Source organism: Passer montanus, unplaced genomic scaffold (genome assembly GCF_014805655.1).
Source record: "Passer montanus isolate IOZ18808 unplaced genomic scaffold, ASM1480565v1 scaffold1, whole genome shotgun sequence".
Lineage (NCBI taxonomy): Eukaryota > Metazoa > Chordata > Aves > Passeriformes > Passeridae > Passer > Passer montanus.
Window position 1 is genome coordinate 27,174,892 of NW_024356504.1, and position 22,706 is coordinate 27,197,597.

The 22,706-nt window shown below is 40.5% G+C and overlaps 1 protein-coding gene across 1 annotated transcript in view; it reads right to left on the reverse strand.

Annotated features, from left to right (window-relative positions):
- NEB (nebulin) overlaps window positions 1-22,706 on the reverse strand; it is a gene marked incomplete at its 5' end in the record, with an annotated part of 67,777 nt that overhangs the window by 20,043 nt on the left and 25,028 nt on the right. Inside the window, 33 exons of the mRNA XM_039711367.1 lie at window positions 376-486; window positions 933-1,043; window positions 1,826-1,930; window positions 3,054-3,158; window positions 4,000-4,104; window positions 4,245-4,355; window positions 6,779-6,877; window positions 6,992-7,093; window positions 7,492-7,602; window positions 7,808-7,918; window positions 8,008-8,112; window positions 8,790-8,894; window positions 9,013-9,117; window positions 9,791-9,895; window positions 11,163-11,270; window positions 11,372-11,476; window positions 13,006-13,110; window positions 15,368-15,472; window positions 15,689-15,793; window positions 16,265-16,369; window positions 16,654-16,758; window positions 17,830-17,934; window positions 18,204-18,308; window positions 18,526-18,630; window positions 18,785-18,895; window positions 19,083-19,181; window positions 19,350-19,454; window positions 19,544-19,648; window positions 20,281-20,388; window positions 20,741-20,848; window positions 21,121-21,228; window positions 21,493-21,597; window positions 21,880-21,984. Of these exons, the coding sequence (XP_039567301.1) occupies window positions 376-486; window positions 933-1,043; window positions 1,826-1,930; window positions 3,054-3,158; window positions 4,000-4,104; window positions 4,245-4,355; window positions 6,779-6,877; window positions 6,992-7,093; window positions 7,492-7,602; window positions 7,808-7,918; window positions 8,008-8,112; window positions 8,790-8,894; window positions 9,013-9,117; window positions 9,791-9,895; window positions 11,163-11,270; window positions 11,372-11,476; window positions 13,006-13,110; window positions 15,368-15,472; window positions 15,689-15,793; window positions 16,265-16,369; window positions 16,654-16,758; window positions 17,830-17,934; window positions 18,204-18,308; window positions 18,526-18,630; window positions 18,785-18,895; window positions 19,083-19,181; window positions 19,350-19,454; window positions 19,544-19,648; window positions 20,281-20,388; window positions 20,741-20,848; window positions 21,121-21,228; window positions 21,493-21,597; window positions 21,880-21,984 (3,498 nt within the window). The remainder of the gene's footprint in view (window positions 1-375; window positions 487-932; window positions 1,044-1,825; window positions 1,931-3,053; window positions 3,159-3,999; window positions 4,105-4,244; window positions 4,356-6,778; window positions 6,878-6,991; window positions 7,094-7,491; window positions 7,603-7,807; window positions 7,919-8,007; window positions 8,113-8,789; window positions 8,895-9,012; window positions 9,118-9,790; window positions 9,896-11,162; window positions 11,271-11,371; window positions 11,477-13,005; window positions 13,111-15,367; window positions 15,473-15,688; window positions 15,794-16,264; window positions 16,370-16,653; window positions 16,759-17,829; window positions 17,935-18,203; window positions 18,309-18,525; window positions 18,631-18,784; window positions 18,896-19,082; window positions 19,182-19,349; window positions 19,455-19,543; window positions 19,649-20,280; window positions 20,389-20,740; window positions 20,849-21,120; window positions 21,229-21,492; window positions 21,598-21,879; window positions 21,985-22,706) is intronic.

Genomic DNA, 22,706 nt, shown 5'->3' on the forward strand with positions numbered 1-22,706 from the left:
TTCCTGTTTCCCATCTGAATTCCTGGCTGTGACTGTGAACCCAGGAAAGAGCTCTCTTCAAAGTCCACTTTGATCCTTATTCCCTCATCCATGTTCTTCCCTGGCCTCTACTCAGGAGTTTCCAGGGAATGGTGAAGTTCACACCAGTCTAAGGGCAGGGATGGATGGGATATTGTGAAGGAATTCCTGGCTGGGAGGGTGGGGAGGGATGGGATGGATTCCCAGAGCAGCTGGGGCTGCCCCTGGATCCCTGGCAGGGTCCCAGGCCAGGCTGGACACTGGGGCTGGGAGCAGCCTGGCACAGTGGAAGGTGTCCCTCCCAGGGCAGTTGGACATTCCATGCACTCAGGCATTTTCCAAGCAGCTCTCCCATACCTCGTTCAGGATTTGAGTGGCATTCTTGGCTCTCAGCATGTCTGGAGTCTCCTCTAGGGCTGTCAGTCCTTTCCCTTTGACTCCTTCCTCCAGATCCTTCCTGTACTCTTTCTGCAGGAGAAGGAAAAACACTGCAGAGCCAGACCAAAGGGAGTTTTACACTCTACCAACTTTGTTGCAAAAAAAAAATTAAAGAAAATGAAAGCAAGAAAGAGTTCCAAAAGCTCCAAAAGAAAAAAAAAAAAGGAAATTTGAAAAACAAGAAAGAATATTGTAGAGGGTTATGGAAGAAGTACTCCAACAAAAGATAGGGATTATTGTGGAAAATCAATTGCCAAGGCACACACATATGGACCTGTTAGGCTGAGGGAAGTCAGAGAGGGGCAGCACATGGGAATACAGTTAAGGGACAAGGAAGAAATGTCCGTGGCAAATTAGCTGACAGCACAAAATGGATGTAAACATGCTCAGTGTGGGTGAGGAGAGTGGGGAAGAAGAAGTGGGAATGCTGGAGGTGCTGCAGGAGGCAGAGGAAGGGAGCCCAGAGGAGCTGGTACCTCGCTCGCTATTTTGGTGGCGTATTTGACATGCAAGAGGGATGGTGTGACCTCCAGGCCAGTGAGGTTCCTGCCCTTCATGGACTCTTCAAAGTCCTTCTTATATTCTTTCTAATGAGAGCAAGAAGAAGAAGAAGGAAAAAAAAAAAAGAAAAAAGAAAAAGAAAAAGCAAAACAGCAAATATTTATTACAATATTTTCATAATGTGCAAAGCTGGGAGGGTGTCAAAATCACTGGGTAAGTTGATGCTAAATCCTCTTCCCACTAAAATTTGTGAAGCAGCTCATTGTTTTCTATGGAAATAGGACCTGATCCTGCCTTTATTTTTTACTTTTCTACTAATTTATCTATGCAGAGAAAGCATTCAAAGGTACCACAAGGACTAATGGCCTTATACAGCTGCTTTGCAGCTTCTATCTGGGGCAGAAGAGGAATACATTTCAAATAAACGCAAAAAAGCTGCTCAAGAAAAGAAAATGACAGGTCAGGGGAGAACCTGTGACAGCAGAGACACGCAAGGAATAAAAGAGTTTCTCAAAAATGGAGTTCTGAGGAAAAAAAAAAAAAAAGCAGAGCACTTTCCGTGTCCTGTGATAACACACAAACACTGTGTTGTGTTGTAAAAGTAAAATTAATTTTGTACCACATTCCTTACTCAAAGACTTGTTTAAGCTTCATTAAAAAGAAATTACAGATAAACTCATGTCATGACAGGAAAGTGCCATGAATGTTCAATGCAGCATTTAACAACCATCATAAAGAAATATGAAATTATTATAATTTTTCAGTCTATCAGCCTGCACAAGGTGCAAGCAGAATTGCCTGTCAAATCCCTAAGTTTAATATAAAATACAAATTTTAAAGCTTTTCAGCCCATCAGTATTGATTTTACCTCGCTCTGCATGAGCTGAGACTCCTTTGCAGTCAGGTATGTGGGAGTTTCAAAGTCCAACATGGGCTTTCCTTTTTCCTTCTCATACTTTTCTCTGTATTTCACCTGAGAAGAAAAGACAGAGTCACTCTCCTGAATAACCAAAGACCTAATTAATCAAGTAGTATGTGCTTACTATCAACAGTTCTGGGATAAAAATGGAATGCCTAATGCAGTTTGCCTTCTTGAAATCTGTATTATTGATCAGCAAATGTAAAATTTGGTGCCCAGCAAGTAAAATGTACATGAAGATGATTCCCGCTTTGAGTTCTGCTCTCCAGATTTTCAGAGTGCTCAGTGAGGGAATGCTGTGGCTAAGTCAGAGCCTGATCCCAGACTGGGGCAACAAAGACTGGCTTAAAAATAATTACAGCCTCATTAACAACAGCCTGATTAACAACCATTTCCTTGTGGTCCTTGGCTGTGGGACCTCTTTACCTTTCCAAGCCTTGAACAGCCCTGGAAGTGCCCAAGGCCAGGCTGGATTAGCCTGGGAGGGTGGGAGGTGTCCCTGCCCAAGGCAGGGGTGGGTGTGATAATCCCAAATGTCCCCAACCCTTCTGGAATTCTGTGCCAAGCACAGAACAATCAGCTGTGGCCCTTGGTGTTCTTGCAGTAATTCCTCTCTTGCTTTACAGCCAATAAATACTTGGAACAGAAAGGATCAGAGACCAAATCAGACTCTGACTTTCTCTGGAGTGATCCACTGTTTTATTCCAGAAGGAAAAACTCCAGCCATGTTGATAGTTTTGGTTAAAGCCATTTTGGATGCAGGAGAGGTCAGCAGAGCTCTCCTTTGGATCACGGAATGGATGAAGCAGTTGGAAATCCACTGTCAGCAACAACCCTAATTCCTTCAGTTCCCAGTGATTCCCAGGTCCTTTATTTTCCAGACATAAATCCCCCTGATAAATGTATTATCCTGTGTAAAAAGATCCATGTACAGCAGAGGTGAGCAACAGGGATTGGCTCTGGAATGTAGGAATCACAGGGAGATTTCATCTGTGTATTTTATGTTCTGCACTTGGAAATGGGCAGGTTCTGCTCCCTGGATCCTTCCCCAGGGGTGCAGTGCTGGTGGGGCAGAGAGGGACAGGGAATGTCCCAGCCTGGAGGATTCACTGGGAGGATTCTGATGGAATTTGGAGCTCAGTGAGTTGGGACAGGGACAAACACACGTCCAACTTACGTGGCTCTGGAGCTCTGAGGCCTCCCTGAGATGAACCTGCTCAAGATTATCTGGCACCACATGGTAGTGACCCTTACTCTTCTCATACTGCTTCTTGTACTGGTACTGAAGGGAAGGTGTCAAAAATCATCTCAATCAAAAAAAAAAACCCTCAGCAAATTTACTTCTTAGGTCCAATCAAAGCAACACTTCAACGGAATATCAGAGAGAAATTAGAAATGCAAGAAGTAAAACAAAAACCAAGAAGTTTAGAATTGATATTGGGGGTTAAAGATGTGAGGGAATAGTTATTTCTTTGTGGTCATTTGGATTGCAACAAGGGTTTTGTCCAAACCAGGATTAAAAGAAGAAAAATAAAGAGAAGAGAGAAAACACAGCGGGTGATGAAAAGGCTGTACCAGGCAATAAAGGTTTTGCCTTTTCTTTTTACCAATTATTTTGTTAGGCATAATTATGTGGATTTACAATAGGGGAGTGTTAAACATCCATCCAGTAAGAGTAAAAAAAGTAAAGTAAAGAAATCCAGATTAAAAAAAAAAATTAAATATAGTAATCAGAAAAGAAAAAAGGAAAAAATAAAAAAAGGTATTTGTTAGTGTAATGCAATCAGTCAAAATGGGATCAAGAACCAGCCCAGTAAAAATGAGCAGAGGGTTTAAAACATGAGCAGTTCTGCAGTCAGTTAAAACAGGATCAAGATCCAACCCAGTAAAAATGATCAGTGTTTACAATATTAGCAGTGCTACAGGAGATGAGCATTTCCCTTCCCAGGGCACACGCGCGGGGCAGCCGCCGGTTTAGGAGGCACCATTGGGAAGCAGAGGAAGAGATCACTACCAGGTGATGCCCATGGAGGTGCCCCAGGAGCAGCTGTTACAGGAGGAGTTAGCAGGGAATTCCCTCGGGAATTCCCACCCTGGGGGCTGTGGGATCACCCGGAGCTTACAGCACTGGCGAGCTGGCTCGTGCTCAGCACGTGGTTCATGAGCAGCGACTCCTTCATGTCCGTCACGGGCTTGTGCAGCTTCTTCAGGTCTGCCTTGTACTTCACCTGCAGGGAAAAATGGTCAAACCCATCAGGAGAGGGCCCTGCTGGTCCAGCCTGCCCCGAGGGAGGTTCCAACCACACAAAGGAGGGATTTGGGAAAGCAGGATGGGATCTCCTCCCAGGAAAAGCCAAGGTGAACGTACCTCGCTGGCCATGTTGTGGGCGTCCTTCAGGGTCTTGTAGATTTTGGCCTCCTTCAAATCGTATTTTGGCTTTTTTCCCAACTCTTTGGCAAAGTTCTCCTTGTATTTCACCTAAACAGAGAACAACCAGGTGTCACAGCTACTCTGCAGGACTCACTCCGCAGAGGGGCCCTGGCAGAAGAAGGAAAAGCACAGGAACTTGAAGGTGTCCCCTGGAAAAAGGATTATTTCAAAAATGACCTGAGATGGAAAGAAAATCTACATCTATCTGGCATTTACAAGATACCAGTTGCAATTTTTCATCCAGTGCAAAGGTCACACCTCCTCATTGTAAAAATAAAAGAGCCAAGAGAATTGTGTTGCCAAAATTCTGACCTTTGGAGGTGAAGAGTTTTTCACTTGATGGGAACAGTCCATTGATTAAAGATGTTTCACAAAGACAAACAGAGACAGGTACAATAAGAGTAAAATACAAGAAAATTATATATTATATAACATTAATATAGAATATATAAAATATAATAATGTAAGAGTATACGGAAGAGTGTTAAGAAGAAATTTTTATACACTTCTTGGAGAAATAAGAGCTTTAAAAACCTCAAGACTTTAGAGCACTGAAGATGTCAATACATCAAATACTTTTCTATCTATTGTTATGCACACAGTGTGTGCTGTCTGGATTACAGGAGGACATTAGTTACAAACAGAGCAGTGACACAATTAATTACTGATGATAAATAATTAATTAGATTCTACAAGAGTTTTAGTAACACTTCCAAACCACATCAGCTACAGCCAAGCCAAACATAGCACTGTGAACCATCAGGATCTAGCAGATCCAGCCTGGATGCACAGAAATATTGACAGGAATGAGAGTTTTTTTAAACCCACAAGGAGAGTTGCTGGGAGATCAATGCAAAATCAAAAGCAAGAAAGCCAGACAGACAAAATCTAACTAAAAAACACAACTGGACACACAAACTGGAGATGACACTTTACAAAGTTTATGAGAAGAGACATCCAAGAGAAAAAACAACTGCTAAAGATGATGCCAACCATTCTTTGCTCCCTCACTGCCCCTCCAGCAGCTCACTTTCCCTCAGAACCAAAACTATCTCAGCAAAGAATGTTTGAAAGACCAAGAGTGGAAAAAAAATGGAAAACCAGGATCTCGTCACTGAAGTGGAACAAACAGAACTTCTTCTTTTTCTTGTAGATCAGTTTAGAATGGTTGCTTCTCCTGAGGAGATCCTTGGTTTTCCTGCAGACATCGTGGACATTACAACATCCAAACATGGCAGCAGACACAGCCAGACATGGAAAAAAACAAAATCCCTTTTTTTTTCACTTGGAAATACATGTGTAGAACTGAAATGGCACAGACCTGTCTGCTGCCACTCCCAAATGGGCAATCCAGGCTCTGGTCTTCTATTTTCCAAAGGTTTTGATGTGAGAAGAAGTTTAAGAAACAATGAGCTCTCACACCACTTTTCAGTGGGACTGATTCAGTCACAGCCTGCTCTTCCATTAGGAAATTCCAACCAATAAAGCAGTTTTATTAAAGTTTAAATGAAGTTTTCATAGAAGTTTGAAGAGTTAAAATGAAGTTCTGGTGACTGTTCACTGAAAATTACCAGCACCATTGTTCAGGTTGGTCATACATATATATCTACACATGTATTTCCCTGTGATTTTTTTTTCATTTCTGGACAATAACAGCTCAGATTTTAGATTTTTGGGTGAAAAAGGTGAGCTTTCACATTAAGTGAGTGCACCGAAACCTTCCACAAAACAACCTGGAAGCTCCAAAGCCATTATGAAGGACAGAATGACATGTAAAGCTTCACTGGGTGCTGCAGAATTGCAAGATAATTATGCCAGCAAGAGACAGATGCACAACAATGGCATTAAATGGCAGTTAATTAAATTCTCTTACATGACTACTTAGCATATTTGCTTTCTTAAAGGTTCTCATCCAGGGGGTGTCATAGGAAGCAGCTCCATGGCCTCTCATGTGTTGTTTGAGGTACTCTGCCTACAACCAGCAGCAAGAAAGCAGGGTCAGAAAGGCAAAAATCCAGAATTCAAACACAAAAAGAGGTGAGAAAGAACCAAGAGGGACTGAGGTCCTGGCACAAGATTCTTTTAAAGATAGGAAGGAAAAAGGAAGTGGTTGAAAGAAACCAAGTGTCCGTTCAAAGGATGGAAAATAAGAGTTGGGTGAAGGCTGGTTCTGGTAAAGCCAATACCCAGAAGAGCTAAAAAAGAACAGGGCAAACACTTCAGCTTCAGCATTTATGCCACAGCATCATCTTAAGAAGGTTTTCTATCTCCATTAATGACAGTAGAAAAGTTTAACAAAGAAATACTTTGTACTGGTATTTAATTTTTACTTCCCCACATTCCCTTCTTTTCCCTTTTCCCCTAATTTGGAAATAATTTCAACTATAATCATGACATCATTCTTTAAATCCATTTTAAGTCTCATTTCTCTCACTGCTTTGAGTCTCACCAAGGTTTGATTTTGCCCTTACCTGGCTGGTCAGTTTGGACACCTCCTTGGCCAGCTCAATGTCTGGACGTCCCAGCATGGTCACACCCACACCTGCTGCTCCACGCTTCTTGTATTCAATCTAACCAAAGAAATAAATCCTTTAGGAGTCAGGAAACCTGCTTTTGATTATTCTGCTGGATTTTGTAATTAAATAAAGGCTAAAGGATTATACAGAAGGCTTAAAACCACTCACATTGCTGATTAACTTGGCAGCCTGAGTTGCTTTCTTGATATCTGGTCGATCTGCTATAGGTGTGTAGTGGAGTTTGGATTTGGCATCTTTCTTGTATTCAATCTAATCCATGGAAGAAGACAGATGAAAGAAAATTAATGAGAAAATTAAATTTATTTATTGGGAATACACCAGTTAAGGACAGAAAAACGTTGCTGAGAAAGCTTATGGATTTGGAAATCTGGTTGTCTGCAAGTGACGAAATAAAGATATGCCTGAAGGGTTGAAAAAAAATTATAAGATGTGATTTACACCAGACTACTTGAAATCCTGCAATGGAATTTAAATACAAACCCCTTATTTCAGTGCAATTTTATATTTGTAAATATTTGTACATTTATATTTCAAAATTACACCCCAACATGGAGGCTGGGAGGAGATTCAGAAATCCATAAAGTTGGGTTTTCCAGCTGAATTTGCTACATAACCTACTAAATTAATGGAAAAAGAGGCAAACTTACTGTGCTCTGGTTTTTAGCAACTTCCATGGCATGTTTCACCTCAGGAGGCTCCAGCATGACAGAATAATTGGATTTGCCTTTCTCCTTCACAAACTTCTTCTTGTAGTTTGTCTGTCAAGAACAACGAGGGCCACGTGTGAGTTTTTAATGTCACACAGAGGGAAATGCTGCAGAAACTTTGTTAAAAAAGCTCCTTGAAACTTCTGTAGGCGGATAAAGAGGAATCACCTCATTCCCAAAATGTGTTGGCTGCAGCTTTTGGAGCTGGGATTAGAAAAGCTCAGCTTTGGGGATGCTGAGCTGGCTCTGAACTCACCTCGCTGACGTTCTTGGTCACCTCCTTGACGTGGACAGTGTCCCTGGTCTCGGGCAGGGTGGTGAAGGAGCCATGGGGCAGCTGCTTCTTGCTCTGCTCTTTGTACTTGTTCTGCCAGCACAGGGGAAAGCCAGGTCAAAGCCAGCAGCTCCAGGATGGAATTCAATCCAGTTAAATGAAGAAGTAAATGAATGCTTTACCTCAGACACCAGAGAGCTGACGTTCTTAGCCAGCAGGATCTGGGGGGTGTCTGGAACAACGTGGTACGTCCCACGGGCTTTGTTGTGCTTCTCTTTGTATTTTATCTAGCAGGAAGGAAAGATAGCAATTTCAATAATGTGCTTTTTGTCTTCTGGCAGAATAAAAAGCAATTAGTACAGTCACGTTCGCTTGTTAGTGCAAAATTTTGCAGAAAATCCCATATTTTTGACATCTTACAACCTAATCCCTTCATTCCTATAGCTCTCACTTGGATTTTTTAGTACAGTCACGTTCGCTTGTTAGTGCAAAATTTTGCAGAAAATCCCATATTTTGGCATTTTACAACCTAATCCCTACATTCCTATGGCTCTCACTTGGATTTTATTTTAATATCCTGAATACTAACATACTGTTAGTAATTATTAAAGATATTATTAAAGATATTTTGTGTTATTATTAAAGGTATTTTGTGCTATTTTCTCCAGATACTTCCTGATTTAAATATCAGGAATATAGAGATGCACCTGGGTGTAAGGTCTACGGGTGTTCAGGCAATGGTAACTTTGAATATTAATTTATTCCATTAACTAGGCCAGTGGCTTCTACAAGACCAAATTTATACAGTCAATTTGTTAATTAAATAAATCAAATAATGAAGTGAGACTGAGAACAACTGTCCAAAGCTTCATTGCTAATCTAATTATATTTGCAATGGAACAGTTTAGTAGTGAGTTAAATGGTAGTAAGGAATTTGGAGAGGAAAGGTGAGTTCAGTGCTTACATCACTGGCCAGGATGGCATTATTGAGGGCCAACACTGTGTTTTTATCATCTGTGACAGAGAGTTTGCACCCCTTGAGGAACTCCCGGTCCAGTTTGTATTCATACTGCAGGAAGGAAAAAGAAAAGAGTAAGTGAGTGAGTCTCTGATCTTCTCCAGTTTAAAAATATTCTGAATAGGAGAGGTGGGGAAATGGAATATTCAGTGTATTTTGATTTTCTTACATCACTCTGCTGCAGAGAGGACTTGGCAGCTTGGACAAAGTCAGGCCTGTCAGCAATCAGGTGCCAGTGGGCTTTGGCTGCTTCGTATTTCTTCTTATAGTCCAGCTGTGTCCAGGGAAAAAACAAACAGGAAGAGTTCATGGGAAACTGGGGACTTTGCACACAACATAGAGAGGCCAGCTCTCTTTTGGCCTGTGAGAAGAGGTGAGAAAATGTATCTACAGCAGATTAGGGCATTTCTCTGGGTCAGGAACAGCCCAGCCACTGCAGGTTTTCCACTGCTGGGTGGAGAAAGGAATATGAAGGTGGAGAATGGGATATGAAGGTGGGGAAAGGGATATGAAGGACTGAAATGATGTCCTGACTTTGGAGAAGAGGAGAGCTTTGAGATCCTTCCTACTGAAATGGGTGTTGGGCACCAATAACAGAAAACACAGGAATGTTTTCCATGAGGCTTTGCTTTGTGTCCAAGAGCATCATCCCATGGAATTCCTGGGACAGTTGTGTCTCTGCCAGGAAATCGGGGGACAGCTGGAAGAATGGGATGTGTGACATACAGGAACCTCAAGGACAACTCATCAGAGTGAATACTTCAATATGAAATAAATTAAAACATTTTCTTCCAGCAGTGTAACGATTAGAAGCAATGCCCAAAAAATTCAGTAGAATTTAATTTCTTGTGAAATAATTTCTTGTGGAAATAATTCCTTGTGACTTTCACTGCCAGTTCCCAACAACCTCCAGAATAAAATTAAGCCATGAACAGGACAGAACTCACGTTGCTGTTCAGTTTGTAGGCGTGCCTGGGAGTTTTGATGTGAACTGAATCTGCCACGACGTTGCAGCGAGATTTGCTCCTCTCATACATTTCTTTGTATTTCAGCTGAAGAAAGACAAAGATGTAAAAAATGTGTGCAAAGACTAGATCAGCACCAACAAGAAAAGCATCCAAATATGAAAAACTTAATTAAAATTGCTCCTGTCTGGATAAAATCTTAAGAGGAGAAAATGACTGGAGGTGGCACTCTGGGCTCTGGGCTGGTGATGAGGGGAAGTTTGGCACAGCTTTAATTTGATAGTCTTGAAGGCTTTTCCAACCTAAATAATTCTGGGATTCTATGAAAAATAAATTCTGTTGATACAACTTGATATCAAGCACCTGCCTGAAGGAGAGTTTTCTCCAGCAGCACGTCTCTTTATAGACAACATGAGGCAGTTTTAACTCACCATGAGGCACAGACTAAGATGGAACAAAATCTATTTATGACCAGTAATTCTGAATAGTTCTAGATTTTTGCAGCCAAAAGAAATCCTTTGAAGAAACTTATTTTCTGATAGTTACAATAATTGAAAACTCTTTCAGAAAATCTCAGCACTCAGTTTGGAGCTTAAAATATGTTCTTCAATTCACATCTCTGTCTCTCAATGATCCACTTTAGTATCTGTATAAAAATTATTATTTTTTTCTCCTGGATCTACTAACTATGTAGAAATCTAGGGAGCATCTGGATGTGATTCAGGCTACTTATTCTGACAGTATTACACTGAATTTCAGCAGTTTCAGTATCCTCATTTATGGATACCTAAGGAACAAAGAAACAAAGGACAGAGAGAAAGAGTAGGAGAAGGAATTAGGAGCAGGAGTCCTAAATTATTTATTATTCTATCCACTCCTTCCTCCTTTTTCTCTCCTTCTTACTTGTCTACTGCCCTAGAATCAAAACATATTTATTTTAGATCAGAATATTTACCTTCCATTACACAGTATCCATTTAAGAAATTAATAAACACAGCAATACATGACATACTTTATTCAAGACTCAAAAATAAAAGCCACTAGAGGAAGAAAAACCAGAAAAAAACCCTCTCCAAATTAGTGATTTAGAGACCACTTCCAGCTCATGGCTTTTATTTCTAGTGAGGGGTGGTTTGTCCCAGCAAAAAAAAATGTTCTAGGAGCTCCAAAAGAAAATTCTATGTAAGACCTCCTGAAAAACTGGGTTTTGAAAGAGCACTGAATGCAGACAGAGTTTTACAGGCCAGTATGGTGATGATTTCCACTGACAGCCTTACACAGGAGTGACAAACATTGGCTACCAAGTTAAAAAGTGAATTTTGGGTGGTTTTGATGCCACAGAGGATTCACTCACATCACTGATCCTGTCCTTGACCTTGCGCACGTGCAGCAGCATCGGCGTGTCCTGGATGGTGGTGTAGCCCTTGGGCTTGGCTTTGTTGTACTCCAGCTTGTAAATAATCTGAAGGGACAAATTGGGGCTTGGGTTATTTCTTGGAATCCTTGGAGTCAGCTGGGAATTCCCTGGGGGTGATTGTCCCATCCCAAAGGATGCACACTTACATCACTGATCTGCTTGTTGACCTTTGTGGTCCGTAAATACTCTGGAGTATCCAGAACTGTGGTGTATTTGTCTTTCTTCTTCTCATAGTCCTTCTTGTACTGAATCTGGGGATGGGAAAGGCTCTAAGTTAATCACACACAGCAGGGCAAAACCTCTCCCAGAGGTGGGATTATATCCATGGGTAAAATTGCAAAACCCTCCCACAAAGCCAAAGGAAGCAGAACATGCACCATGAGCTGAATTGCAAACCCCTTCCTGGCCCAGGAGGCTGCCTGCTTGTTTGTCTGATTCATTTTGTAGTTATTTCAAGCTAAAAATCTCCAAGACTGAGCTAAAAAAATCATTCCTTGCAGACCAGATGCTTTAAAGTTTCATAATGGACAATATCTCATTTTTAAATATTCATATTGGTTGAAATTTGGACTTGGTGATCTTGGAGGTCATTTCCAGCCTTAATGATTCTGTGATCAGAGTGAAGAGAAATGTAAATCATCTCACACAGCAGGAGATGAAAATGTTACCAAATATATCCCAATGCCAGGGTATTTTCAAGTCTTTGGCAGCAGGATTTATGCCTTGATAATGATTTTCTTAAGGATCAGCTTGCCCTGCTCATGTTTCTAAACCTTTTCTCACAGAGTTCACCAAGTGAGAACAGGTTCACCAAGGATGGAAATTCATTGTAGGCAGCCTTAAGGCAGCTGGAAAAGGTTAGAATACATTTTTTTAAAAAGAATTTTCATGCTCTACCCTTTATCAGAAAATAAACCCATGCATTTGAAATGGGACTGTGACAGACAAAATATGAAAAATGATAAACAAATAATCAATGATAACATGGAGTGAACTCAGGGGACATGCAGGTCAGACACTTGTTTTTTAAATTCAAACATACTCAAAGTTACCTGCAAGGAGTTTGTACTGAAAGAATATAAATCCACAGAAAAATGGAACACAAATGTCTGAAAGACCTTCAGTAATTTATTACTGAAGAATGTCACTATGGGCACAGGCAATAACAAATTACAATTCCCTCTGACAGAATGGTTTTCCACTGCTGCATTTCCAGTCTATCATTTATATTCCAATTCATGATCAGGAATGATTTTTCCTCTGCAAAGGGTGAGCTGATTGCCAGCAGCTGTGATTTCAGAGCAAAAATAACTGTTCTGTGTCTAACACCATTCTGGGCACAGTGGGAGATAAATGCTGGAATCTCCCTGGCAAATCCATCATGTTCTCCCTGAATTAAGGAACTGGGGCTATCAAAGGGGGCCAGGCCAAGAAATGGTGTCAGAATGAGAACTGGGTTAGGGAAATACCAGGAACAGCTAACATCCAATATCTGAAATGTACAGAAAATTGCTTTTTTTATACAAATATGAGAAATACATACTAATTGTTTATAAAAAAGGAGAAAATGGGGACAAGCTCATCCTGAGCTGAGCCATGTCCAAGTGACAGCAAATATTGTTTCAGATATTCTGTTTTCTTTTACCACAGCCAGCATTAAGCAGAAGGAGGAAGCTTTGGGGTCTGAAGTCCATGGAAATAGAGGGAGCAGTAAATTTGCCAAGTCCAAGCAGCTACAGTGGCATCTAAGGCGTCCTAGAGCAGCAGCTCTGCAGATTACCTGGCTCCACAGGTATGTGTTGTAGAGTGCTGTCAGCATATCTGGCCTCAGAATTTCATTGCATCCGTGCTGCAGGAGCATCTTGGCAAAGGATTTATAGCTTTTCTGTCCATGCAAATGGCAACCAAGGACAAGAGAGACCCATGAACAACATGAACAACGACACAGCTCTAGATCCCAGGCACTTGGAGAGTGGAGAGATTTAGGCAAGGTGCTGTATGTATTCAGCCACATGTGCATACAATTCACATCTGGATTACTAACACTGCCAAGGGTAAATATTAACAAGTTTTCCTGCTCTCATTTTAAGGAAGTTGTGAATTTCTGGGGGGAGATGAGAGTAAATTAGAGATTAAGCCCTGTTGCTTTATCTAGAAATGAGCAAGAAGATTTGAAAAGAGAGGTAATAAAACAATAAATGCTTGAATCTGCATTTTTAAGACCTCTCCAGTGGCTTCAGAAGGGAGGGGATCCCTGATGTCCATTGATGCACAATAATGGAAGTACATACAGGACAGATGGACAGAGCAGCTCACACAAAAAGTGGCTCCTTTTTGGGTGGCAGGATGGAGATTGAGTGAAGAGTGAAGAAACATGACAAAAACCACAGGGCTGTGACACTGCTGGGAGTGAGGGTGGCACACAGAGCTGCTCCAGTGCCCCCACAGTACCTGACTGCTCAGGGTGCTGCCCCACTTGGCCAGCAGGTTCCTGGGATCATCCACAATAACGCTGTACCTAGCTTTGAGCTTCTCATAGGCTGCTTTATATAATTTCTGCTCAGAATAGCACATACAGTGTAACAAGAGAGGGTTAAGATACAGAGAGATCACTGGTATAATCTCTTTACAGGCTGGGGTTGAAGGTCATGTTCAAAAGAGAAAAATATATTAAAGATAAAAAAAAACCCTGAACAAACAAATAAACTTTTTTAAAAAAATCAAAAACTTCAAAACAACAACAAAAAAACCCCAAACAAAAAACCACAAAAACCCAAACAAACAAAAAACCAAAACAAAAACCAAACAAAAAACCAACTAAAAAACCCCAAACAGAAAAAAACACAAAAAAACCTCATAAAAATCAAAAATCACCCCAAAAATAAACAAACAAAAAATAAGCAAAAACCCCCAACAAACAAAAAACCCAAACAAGCAACAACAACAAAAACCTAAAAACCAAACCAAACCAAAAAAAAAAAGAAAAAAAGAGGAGAGGCAGAATATTTCCAGATGCTAATTGCATTTCTACATTGCCTCTGGACGGCCTACAGTTTAAGGATGTCTCTATTCCACCCCTTCACTAAGCAATTTTATGATTGATTTTCTCCATGAAAAGTAACTGCAGAAGCAACTCTTTGTTGTAGATTCCTGAGCTGAGTCCAAAGAGAACACAATGAAATGTTATTAAAAAACATCACTTATATAACATAAGATATTTAGGCAAGCATTTCAATATATGGAGCACCCATTGGTAAAATTTCACCTGTTTATGTTTCTGATATTAATTTTTTCTTTATTTGCCCCATGAGCAATTATTAGACTGAATAATCTTCATAAACATTTTGGTATTTGTTCAACAAATTTGTGAAACAGCTTTTCTTACCTAGAACAGGTAACGCAATAATCAACTTACTGACAGGTAATGATATGACACAATGGCTGGTGAAAAAGAATGAGATATTAAGATATAAACCTAAATATCTGCTTCTTTGCTGAAAAGCTTCAGATTTTGATGGGCTGTTCCAACTCTAAGCTGATGGGAATCACCCTGAACGTGGTGTTTTCCATGGAATTTGTCCTGGGCTGTAGAGCACAAATCCTACAAGCTCCAGGAGAGATTTGAATTTTAAACCCAGGGGTGTTCATTAATTATTAGGTTGTGTCAATTGTTTCTTTAGCACTACTGGAGGAAAATAAGAAAAAGTTGAGTGGTAGAGTTGAAAAATTCCAGGCAAAATCACTGAAATTAAACAAGCTGGGGAAACTTCAGACATAACTCTGTCTTCCTAACACCAACAAAGACTTTATCAAGGTTTTAGGAAAGCAATTGGAATTCTGCCCACACCTTTTTGAGATGGAAACCAACACTCAGGGTTCCTGTACCAGCAGCATTATTTAAGTCAGCAAAGGAAAAGTTCCTTTGCCATGAAAAATTAATGAACAGGGGTGGGGATTTCACCTTCTAGGCTCTGCAAACCTGTTCTGTCCTAACACCCAGAAGAACAACAAGCTTGCCTTTCATGACTTTAGCCTGATCTTAAAGCACCTTTAAGCCTGATTTTAAGGAAGGACAACCTTCAACTCTGTATTTACCCATAGCCCAACTCCTGAAGGCTGAGCCTAGAGGAATCTTTACTTACCGCATCCATCAGCTGAGTTGCATATTTAAAATGTTCATTGCTTGGAGAGTCAGCCACATACTTGAACTTGGACTTGGTCTTCTCAAAGTTCTCCTTGTACTTACACTGCAGCCAGAGAAAAGCAAACACACAAAACCCAGCCCATATTAGCCCAAAGAAGGTTAACACAATGAAAATGTGATTTTAGAGAGAACTTGTGGCAAAAAAAAATTGGTGAAATTATTGCACTTGTGAGTTAACTTTTCTACCAGCAACAAGTAGTTGTAAATGGACAGCAAATGTCCAAAACCACTCAGCAACAATTCAGAGTGTGTCACTCACCCCACTGTAGAGCACTTTATTCTTCTCTGCCAGGACAAAACTTGGAGTATCCCACACATAGCAGCCAGTGCCTTTGAGCCATTCCAGGTCTTCCTTGTATTTAACCTTTAGAAAAGAAGTGAAAAGACTCAGCTTTAAGCAGATAACGAGTGCTGAAATGAACCTCAGCCTAGGGTGTGGCAAAGAGAGCTACATCCATTATAAAATAAATTAGTTTCTCCTATTTTTGTGATGGACTCAGTTTATTCACACACATAATCTATCATTAGCTGTTGCAGTTTGTGTGTGAATTAAAGATAATGTACAGGTAAGGGGTTATTGTGTATGTACAGAAATGTACAATTATAGGTTGTTACAGGGCTTAACAAATCTAAGCAAATACAAATGAAATTAATTAAAACTGTCTGCTAATTTGACAAGGGGATGTGCTGCAGTTTTAGCCATCAGATTCTGTCTGATTGTAAATCACTGAAAAACTTCAGCTGCTTTCCCTTTGTTGAGAAAGCAGGTTTGGGCTCATTCTGGAGACCACTTTGAACCTCCATTGTGGGCCGTGCAGGAGCTGCTGGGACTCACATCACTGATGGCATCCGTGACCAGGCGGTGGTGGAAGTGCTCGGGCCGGTCTGGGATGGATCTCCAGATTCCCAGCTGGCTCATGTAATTCTCCTTATACTTCACCTGCAGAGAAAATAGAAGAATTAAGTAAAAAAATCAAAGAGAACACTCCAGAAAACACAAAAGTTTCATTTTCCACCCACCCCGAAACAGCAGAACTAAAAGAGTGGAAATGAGATTAACTTGTAACACCAAAGCAATCAATATCCCAGAGAAAGAGAGAAATCAACACTGATGATGCTGAGTTTTTCCTAATTATTTGACATATTGAAATGGAACAAAAGGCTAAGTGGCCTATTTTAGGTTATTAAGTGCCAAACACTAATTAGGAATGAAGATGTACATACGCTGCTGATGTCATCAGTGACCTTCCTGTGGTAGACAATGTCCAGAGCATCCTTCACTGTGTGGTATTTGCCCTTGGTGTTCTCAAAGGTTTCTTTGTAGCGCAGCTGGGAGGGGAAAAAAAACACAAAAGAAGGGATTAATGTGCCAGGAGCTGTTTCAGTTACACTCCTCACTTCTCAAGAATGATACCCAGGGACATGTTGCTGTCTGACATCCCAATGTAAGCCCTGAGGAATTTTAGGAGGCTGCAATTGCCTACAATCAACTGTGATTTCATTGAGACTTGTGGTGAAAATTACAGGGAATTTCACCCAATTCACTTGCAGACTGAGGAACAAACATCCCTGCACCACAGGAATGCTCTCTAGAGCAGCACAGGTGCCACTTCTGGCATAAAAATCTTCCCTGCCCTCCTCTAGAAGAAAGCAGGAAGATCATCCCAGACTTTCTCAGAGGGGAAGTTCCCAAGTGCAGAAGAGCTGGAATGCTTCTTGGCAGTATTTAAAAATCACTCTTAGAGCAGTAAGACTAAATAAACCCTAGAACAAAGCACCAGCCCTGCACATATCCTTTCACATCCTGCTGGTTGTGAAATATATGGAAAAGCTCTCACAAATGAGCATTTTTAAATTGGCTTAAATCACAAATAACCATTCCACGCTTGAAAAAATCAATTTCACCTTAACAACCTCCTGTGCAGCAGCTCAGGTAATTTTTCTCTCTATTCTATTTCTGAATTTAAAAAATGAACACATTCCCAGTGACAGGGCAGTTTACTGCTAACACAAAACTAAGCAAAAAAAGCTGATAAAAGTTATTTTATCCTAGCCCCAGCATCAATCACTTCACTCCAGCCTGTTCCATTTGGAGACTTGATGTGTAAGCAAATTATTTTAAATCTGTTTTACTTTGCTGTACAGCCACTCTTCAGTGCAAAGGAAAATGAAAATGAATTCTAAAAATTGGAAGAGAAAAAGAGGCATTGCAGTAGAATCAAATTAAACTGAATAATGTTCCTAATTTCAAATGGAAATAGACATGTAAATAAGGGGACTTCCTTGGTGGGGGACACTGACATATTCTGTGCTTTGCATGTTTGTTCCCCACTGACTTTTGCTGTTCTTTCCATGGAGAATGCAAGGAGAAGCAGCAGGGGGTGTTCCTGGAGTACTCACATCACTGGCATTCAGGTAGGCTCTCTTGGCTCTGATCAGCACTGGGGTGTCAGGGACTGGGGTGTATTTGTCCTTCATCTTCTCATACTGGATTTTGTACTTTTTCTGAGAGAGACACAAGAGGGAAGAGTCATCATTGCAATCTTAGAAGCATTTGCCAACTTGGAAAAAAAAATTCTTACAAAATCGTAAAACGTGTTTTCAGAATGTTTAATTTCACCAGAACTTACAAGGAAATGTGGAACTAAAGCATAAGAGAGCAAAAAATAAATGAAGGCTAAACAGATTTGAGCCTTGAAATTAGCACTAAAATTAGAAATGAAACTTCTGAAGAGTTCAGCAGAGTGGCAGCAAATTAGAAAACAAGATTTTACCTCGCTGATCATGTCCTTGACATTCCTGGCATGTGCAAAGGCTTGAGTCTGACCATCAGCATGATGGTGGGGTCTCTCTTTTGTGGCAAGCTCCACGTACAAGTACTGCAGAAAAAAAGAAAATAATCAAAAAACCCCACACTTCTACTAAATTCTACCTTATGTCTCTGAAAAACAGCTGCAAATTCACAATATAAACATAACCACCAATTTCTAGGAATTCTACATTGCTTGGAAAAGGCCTGGAAAGATTTTGCTGTACTTCAACAATATATTTAGAATGATCCACTGATTGATTTTCATATCAGCACAATTTTTTCACCTGGCTCTGTATTTTTTGTCCTGTCTTGGCTCTTATGAAGTCAGGTGTATCAAGGATGGAAGTGTATTTCGTCTTCAGCTCATTGCCTGCAGCTCTGTAAACCAGCTGGAAAAAGACAGGTCCAGGAATTATTTCTTCTGCTATCGTTCAGAAGCTGCACAGTCACAGCTTTGCTATTATAACATTTCATGTATTCCAGTAAAAACACAGGGAGGGGTTAATTACAGCTACAAAATTGTGCAGAAATAACAGAATTTACCTCACTCAGATGAGTTTTTAGTTCCTGCACTGCTCTGTATCCAGGAGTATCCAACACCACCTGGACTTTAGGCCACATTTTCTTGGCAGTACTTGTGTAGATATAATTAGACTGAAAAGGAAAAGCAGCATTAATAAAGGAAATTTTACAGTGCAACCCAACTGTGCTCTGAAACAACAAATTGGCTGCACGGCACAAAATTCTCTCATTCTTTGCTCATTTTCATCTGCTTCACTTCCTGCGTGCACAGAAATAAATCCATTGTTGTCCTGCTCAGTTCCCAGGGGAAAACTCTTACCCAGAGCTTGCGGAGGTCACGGGCACGGACCATGTCAGGAGTGTCATAGAGGAAGCAGCCCAAGCCCTTCAGCCACCTCAGGTCCTCTTTGTATTTAATCTACGAGAGAAATTCAAATCAACGGCTGACCTTTGGGATCATTTCAATCTCTGGTCCTTAAATGCAGTAAGAAAGGGGTTTTTTTTGTTACAGAACAGAAAGGGAGTGAGAGAAACCCAACCCCAGTCCCAGCAGAGAGGTTTGGACCTCACTGCAGGTGCTGCTTACGTCACTGGTGATGTCCCCAACGTAGCGACAGTGCAGCACGTGAGGGGTGTAGGGCAGGGAGATCAGGTGGCCCTGCATCTTGAAGAAATCTGACTTGTAGATGAGCTGGAAAACAAGGAACAAAAGAGCATTTCACCTGTTTGGTCAGGGGATAATGTCAGTTTCTTCAGTTGCTCTGTTAGGAAGGCACCTACATCGCTGACGGCCTCCTGGGTGGCTCTGACTTGGCGGATTTCGGGCGTGTCAGGGGTGGTGTGAATCTTGTCCTTGTTCTTGTGGTAGGTTGCCCTGTACAGCCTCTGTCACAAGAGACAACATTCTGCATTTGAACACAGCTCAAAACCTTGAAATGGCAAAGAAGTTCCGTGCAGCGTAAGCACTTCTTACACAAATTACTGCTTTCTACCTAGGAAAAGCCCTTCTTACACAAATTACTGTTTTCTACCTAGGAAAAGCCCTTCTTACACAAATTACTGTTTTCTACCTAGGAAAAGCCCTTCTTACACAAATTACGGTTTTCTACCCATTAATTGTTCAATAAATCCTGGAAATCTCAGACTCTAATCCTAAAAACATGTCAATTCATATACTGAATTTTCATGCTATTAAAGCCAATAATCAAAGAAGTGAGTATATATATATATATATATATATAAAAAAACCTAAAACTATTGTGACACAATTTTATACAGATACAATCATTTCTGTTCAACTTTAATCACAGCTAACAAAATCAGACTGCAGTTTTATATTATGGTAACAGTTTCAGCCTGATCAATGATCCCTCACTATTCTTGACGGATAGTTCTCTAAATAATTTAAAAAGCCTCAAAGAAGAGGGATCCTACAACTCAGCAGTCAATGTAATCTCATTATGAATATTTTGGGCACTGCAAATGCAACTGAAAGCAAATACATATATTTACTGTACCTCGTTAATGACTTGATTGACTTTCCTCACATTTTCAAAGCCAACATCTTGAGGTCCCAGAGTGTAGCCCTTGGCTTTCATGTGTTCATAGGCTTCTTTATATTTCAGCTATAAGAAGTACAAAAACACACAGAAACTAAATTTGATCATGATTCTGGCTACACCGAAGTTCTGACAGCAATTTATGCTGTATAAAGAGACAGATTTTTAGAGATAAACAAGTGAGATGTAGCTGTATCAGAGTTAAATACACCACACATCATAATTATTTTTCCCTTTATCCTACGGCCCAAAATTAATAATATAATACATTTTTCTTGCATCTAATACAGTATTTGCATAATGCTGAGGAAATTTCTATTTTGATAGTAAAGGCCCAAGCTGAGAGTCCCTTGGCTGGGGCTGCTGATCATTGCCATGGTGTAGAAGATGATTTGGAAGGATTTAGACCCTGACTTACATTACTGCCGATGTGCTGGGCGTGCTTGGCGTGCTGGAAGTTGGGAGTGTCCGTGGGAAGGCTGTAGCCAGTGGGCAGAGCATTCACACCAGCCCAGCGATACAAATTCTGCAAGAGCAGAGAGAAAGACTTGGTACAGCTGTCAGCAATACTTGAGGGGAAAATCCCTCCACCCCAGAAACCTCTGCATCACAAGTGGCAAAAGATTTCCCCCATGTCTGGGGAAAAACTCATTAAAATGCATTTTTGTAGCTTGAATGAAGATATTTTCCCACTCTCATTTCAGAGCAGTGACATGCAGCTTCACCTGAAAAGCTAAAAGCAGACAATTTGGTTTTTCAGTATCACAAACTCTGTGGAGCCTGAAATTCTGTACTTACCTCACTCTGTATTTTGTTTGCATTGTATGCCCGCTCCAGATCCACTGTTTTATCAGTGGGGATCATCTTGCCTTGGACATTCTTCTTGTAATCACCACGATAGACAGCCTGGGAAAGAGAGAAAGTCGTAATTGTCACATTCTCTCACGGTGTGTTTTGTTTGCATACAATGGGAATTGTTCCTTTAAAAAATAGATTGAAGTTTTTTGTCTTCAGGCAATTAATGATTTTAGTGACTATGTCTACAATGAGGTGTAGATAATCAACAATGATTAAAATTCAATTATTAAAAACATATTAAAAGTCCCATTTCTAAAGCTGGTGAGGTAACAGCATTGGGAATATTGGCTGGAAGGTGAGAGAAACACTTACTTCACTTAAATTCAATGCACTGATCACATTCTGGACATAGACAGGAGTGTCTGTGACCACAGTGAAGTCCTTCTTCATTTTTTCTGCCTTAGATTTGTACTTAATCTGCAGAGAGAAAGCAAGAGCTCTAATTGCTAGGGCTAGTAATTGTTAATTTAATTAATTTATTATCATATTTACTATACTTACTATTCATTTCATCACTGAGCTATTTTATTAGTGAACCAGCATTGAAACAGAGAGTATATTGGAACTATGGCTTGTTATTTAGTGAATCCTTCAATCAAGAAGGATAAATAACATTTATTCCACTACACCTGGAGTGGAGTAAAGCCACAGTGGAGTGAAAGAGAAGACTAAGAAGCAAACCCAGGGTTATCCACTCACATCACTGCGAAGATCATAGGCTTGCTTGGCATGCAGGATTTCAGGAGTGTCCCAGACAAAGCAGCCAATGCCTTTCAGCCAGTTCAGATCATCCTTGTAGATCACCTAAGGAAGCACAGAAAGAACCTGTAAGAATTCCATCAGGACCTAATCCCTTATTTCTAAATCACTCCAAAACACAACTATCAAATGATGGCAAGGAAGGTTTCTACCACTTTGATTTGTTTGTTTGTTTGAGAAAATCAAAACAATTCTTTCTGGAATTTAAATAATTTTTGTTCAATTTGCTTCAATTTGGGCAATAAATTAAAAAAACAATTATTTTTTTTAAAAATTAACTACCTGCACCTCCTACTGGGCTCTGATTTACTGCCAGATCCTACTCCTGGGCTGACCTGCTCAAGGCAAGTGTGTAGAAGCTGTGCCCAACCAGGATTTTCTCAGACTTCCAAAGTTTCCACACCTCATGCAACCAAATAAAGGACAATATACAGAGAGGGTAGAACTGTAATGTTATGACCCAAATGCCTGCACTATTAACACTGAAATTATTGAAATTGTTGTTCAGAGGTTGTGGACTCACCTTCCCTGGAAGTGTCCAAGGCCAGGTTGGACAGGGCCTGGAGCAACTTGGGATAGTGGAAGGGGTCCCATGGCAGGGAGTGGAACTGGATGAGCTCTAAGGTCCTTTCCAACCCAAACCACTCTGGGATTTTCTGATTCTATTCAAATAAGCCCCATCTCAATGACCCATTTATTGGCAAGTGTCACAAAAATGAAGTCAAGTGGAAACTTCAGAGCGCTCCAGCGACATTATTGCTGAATCA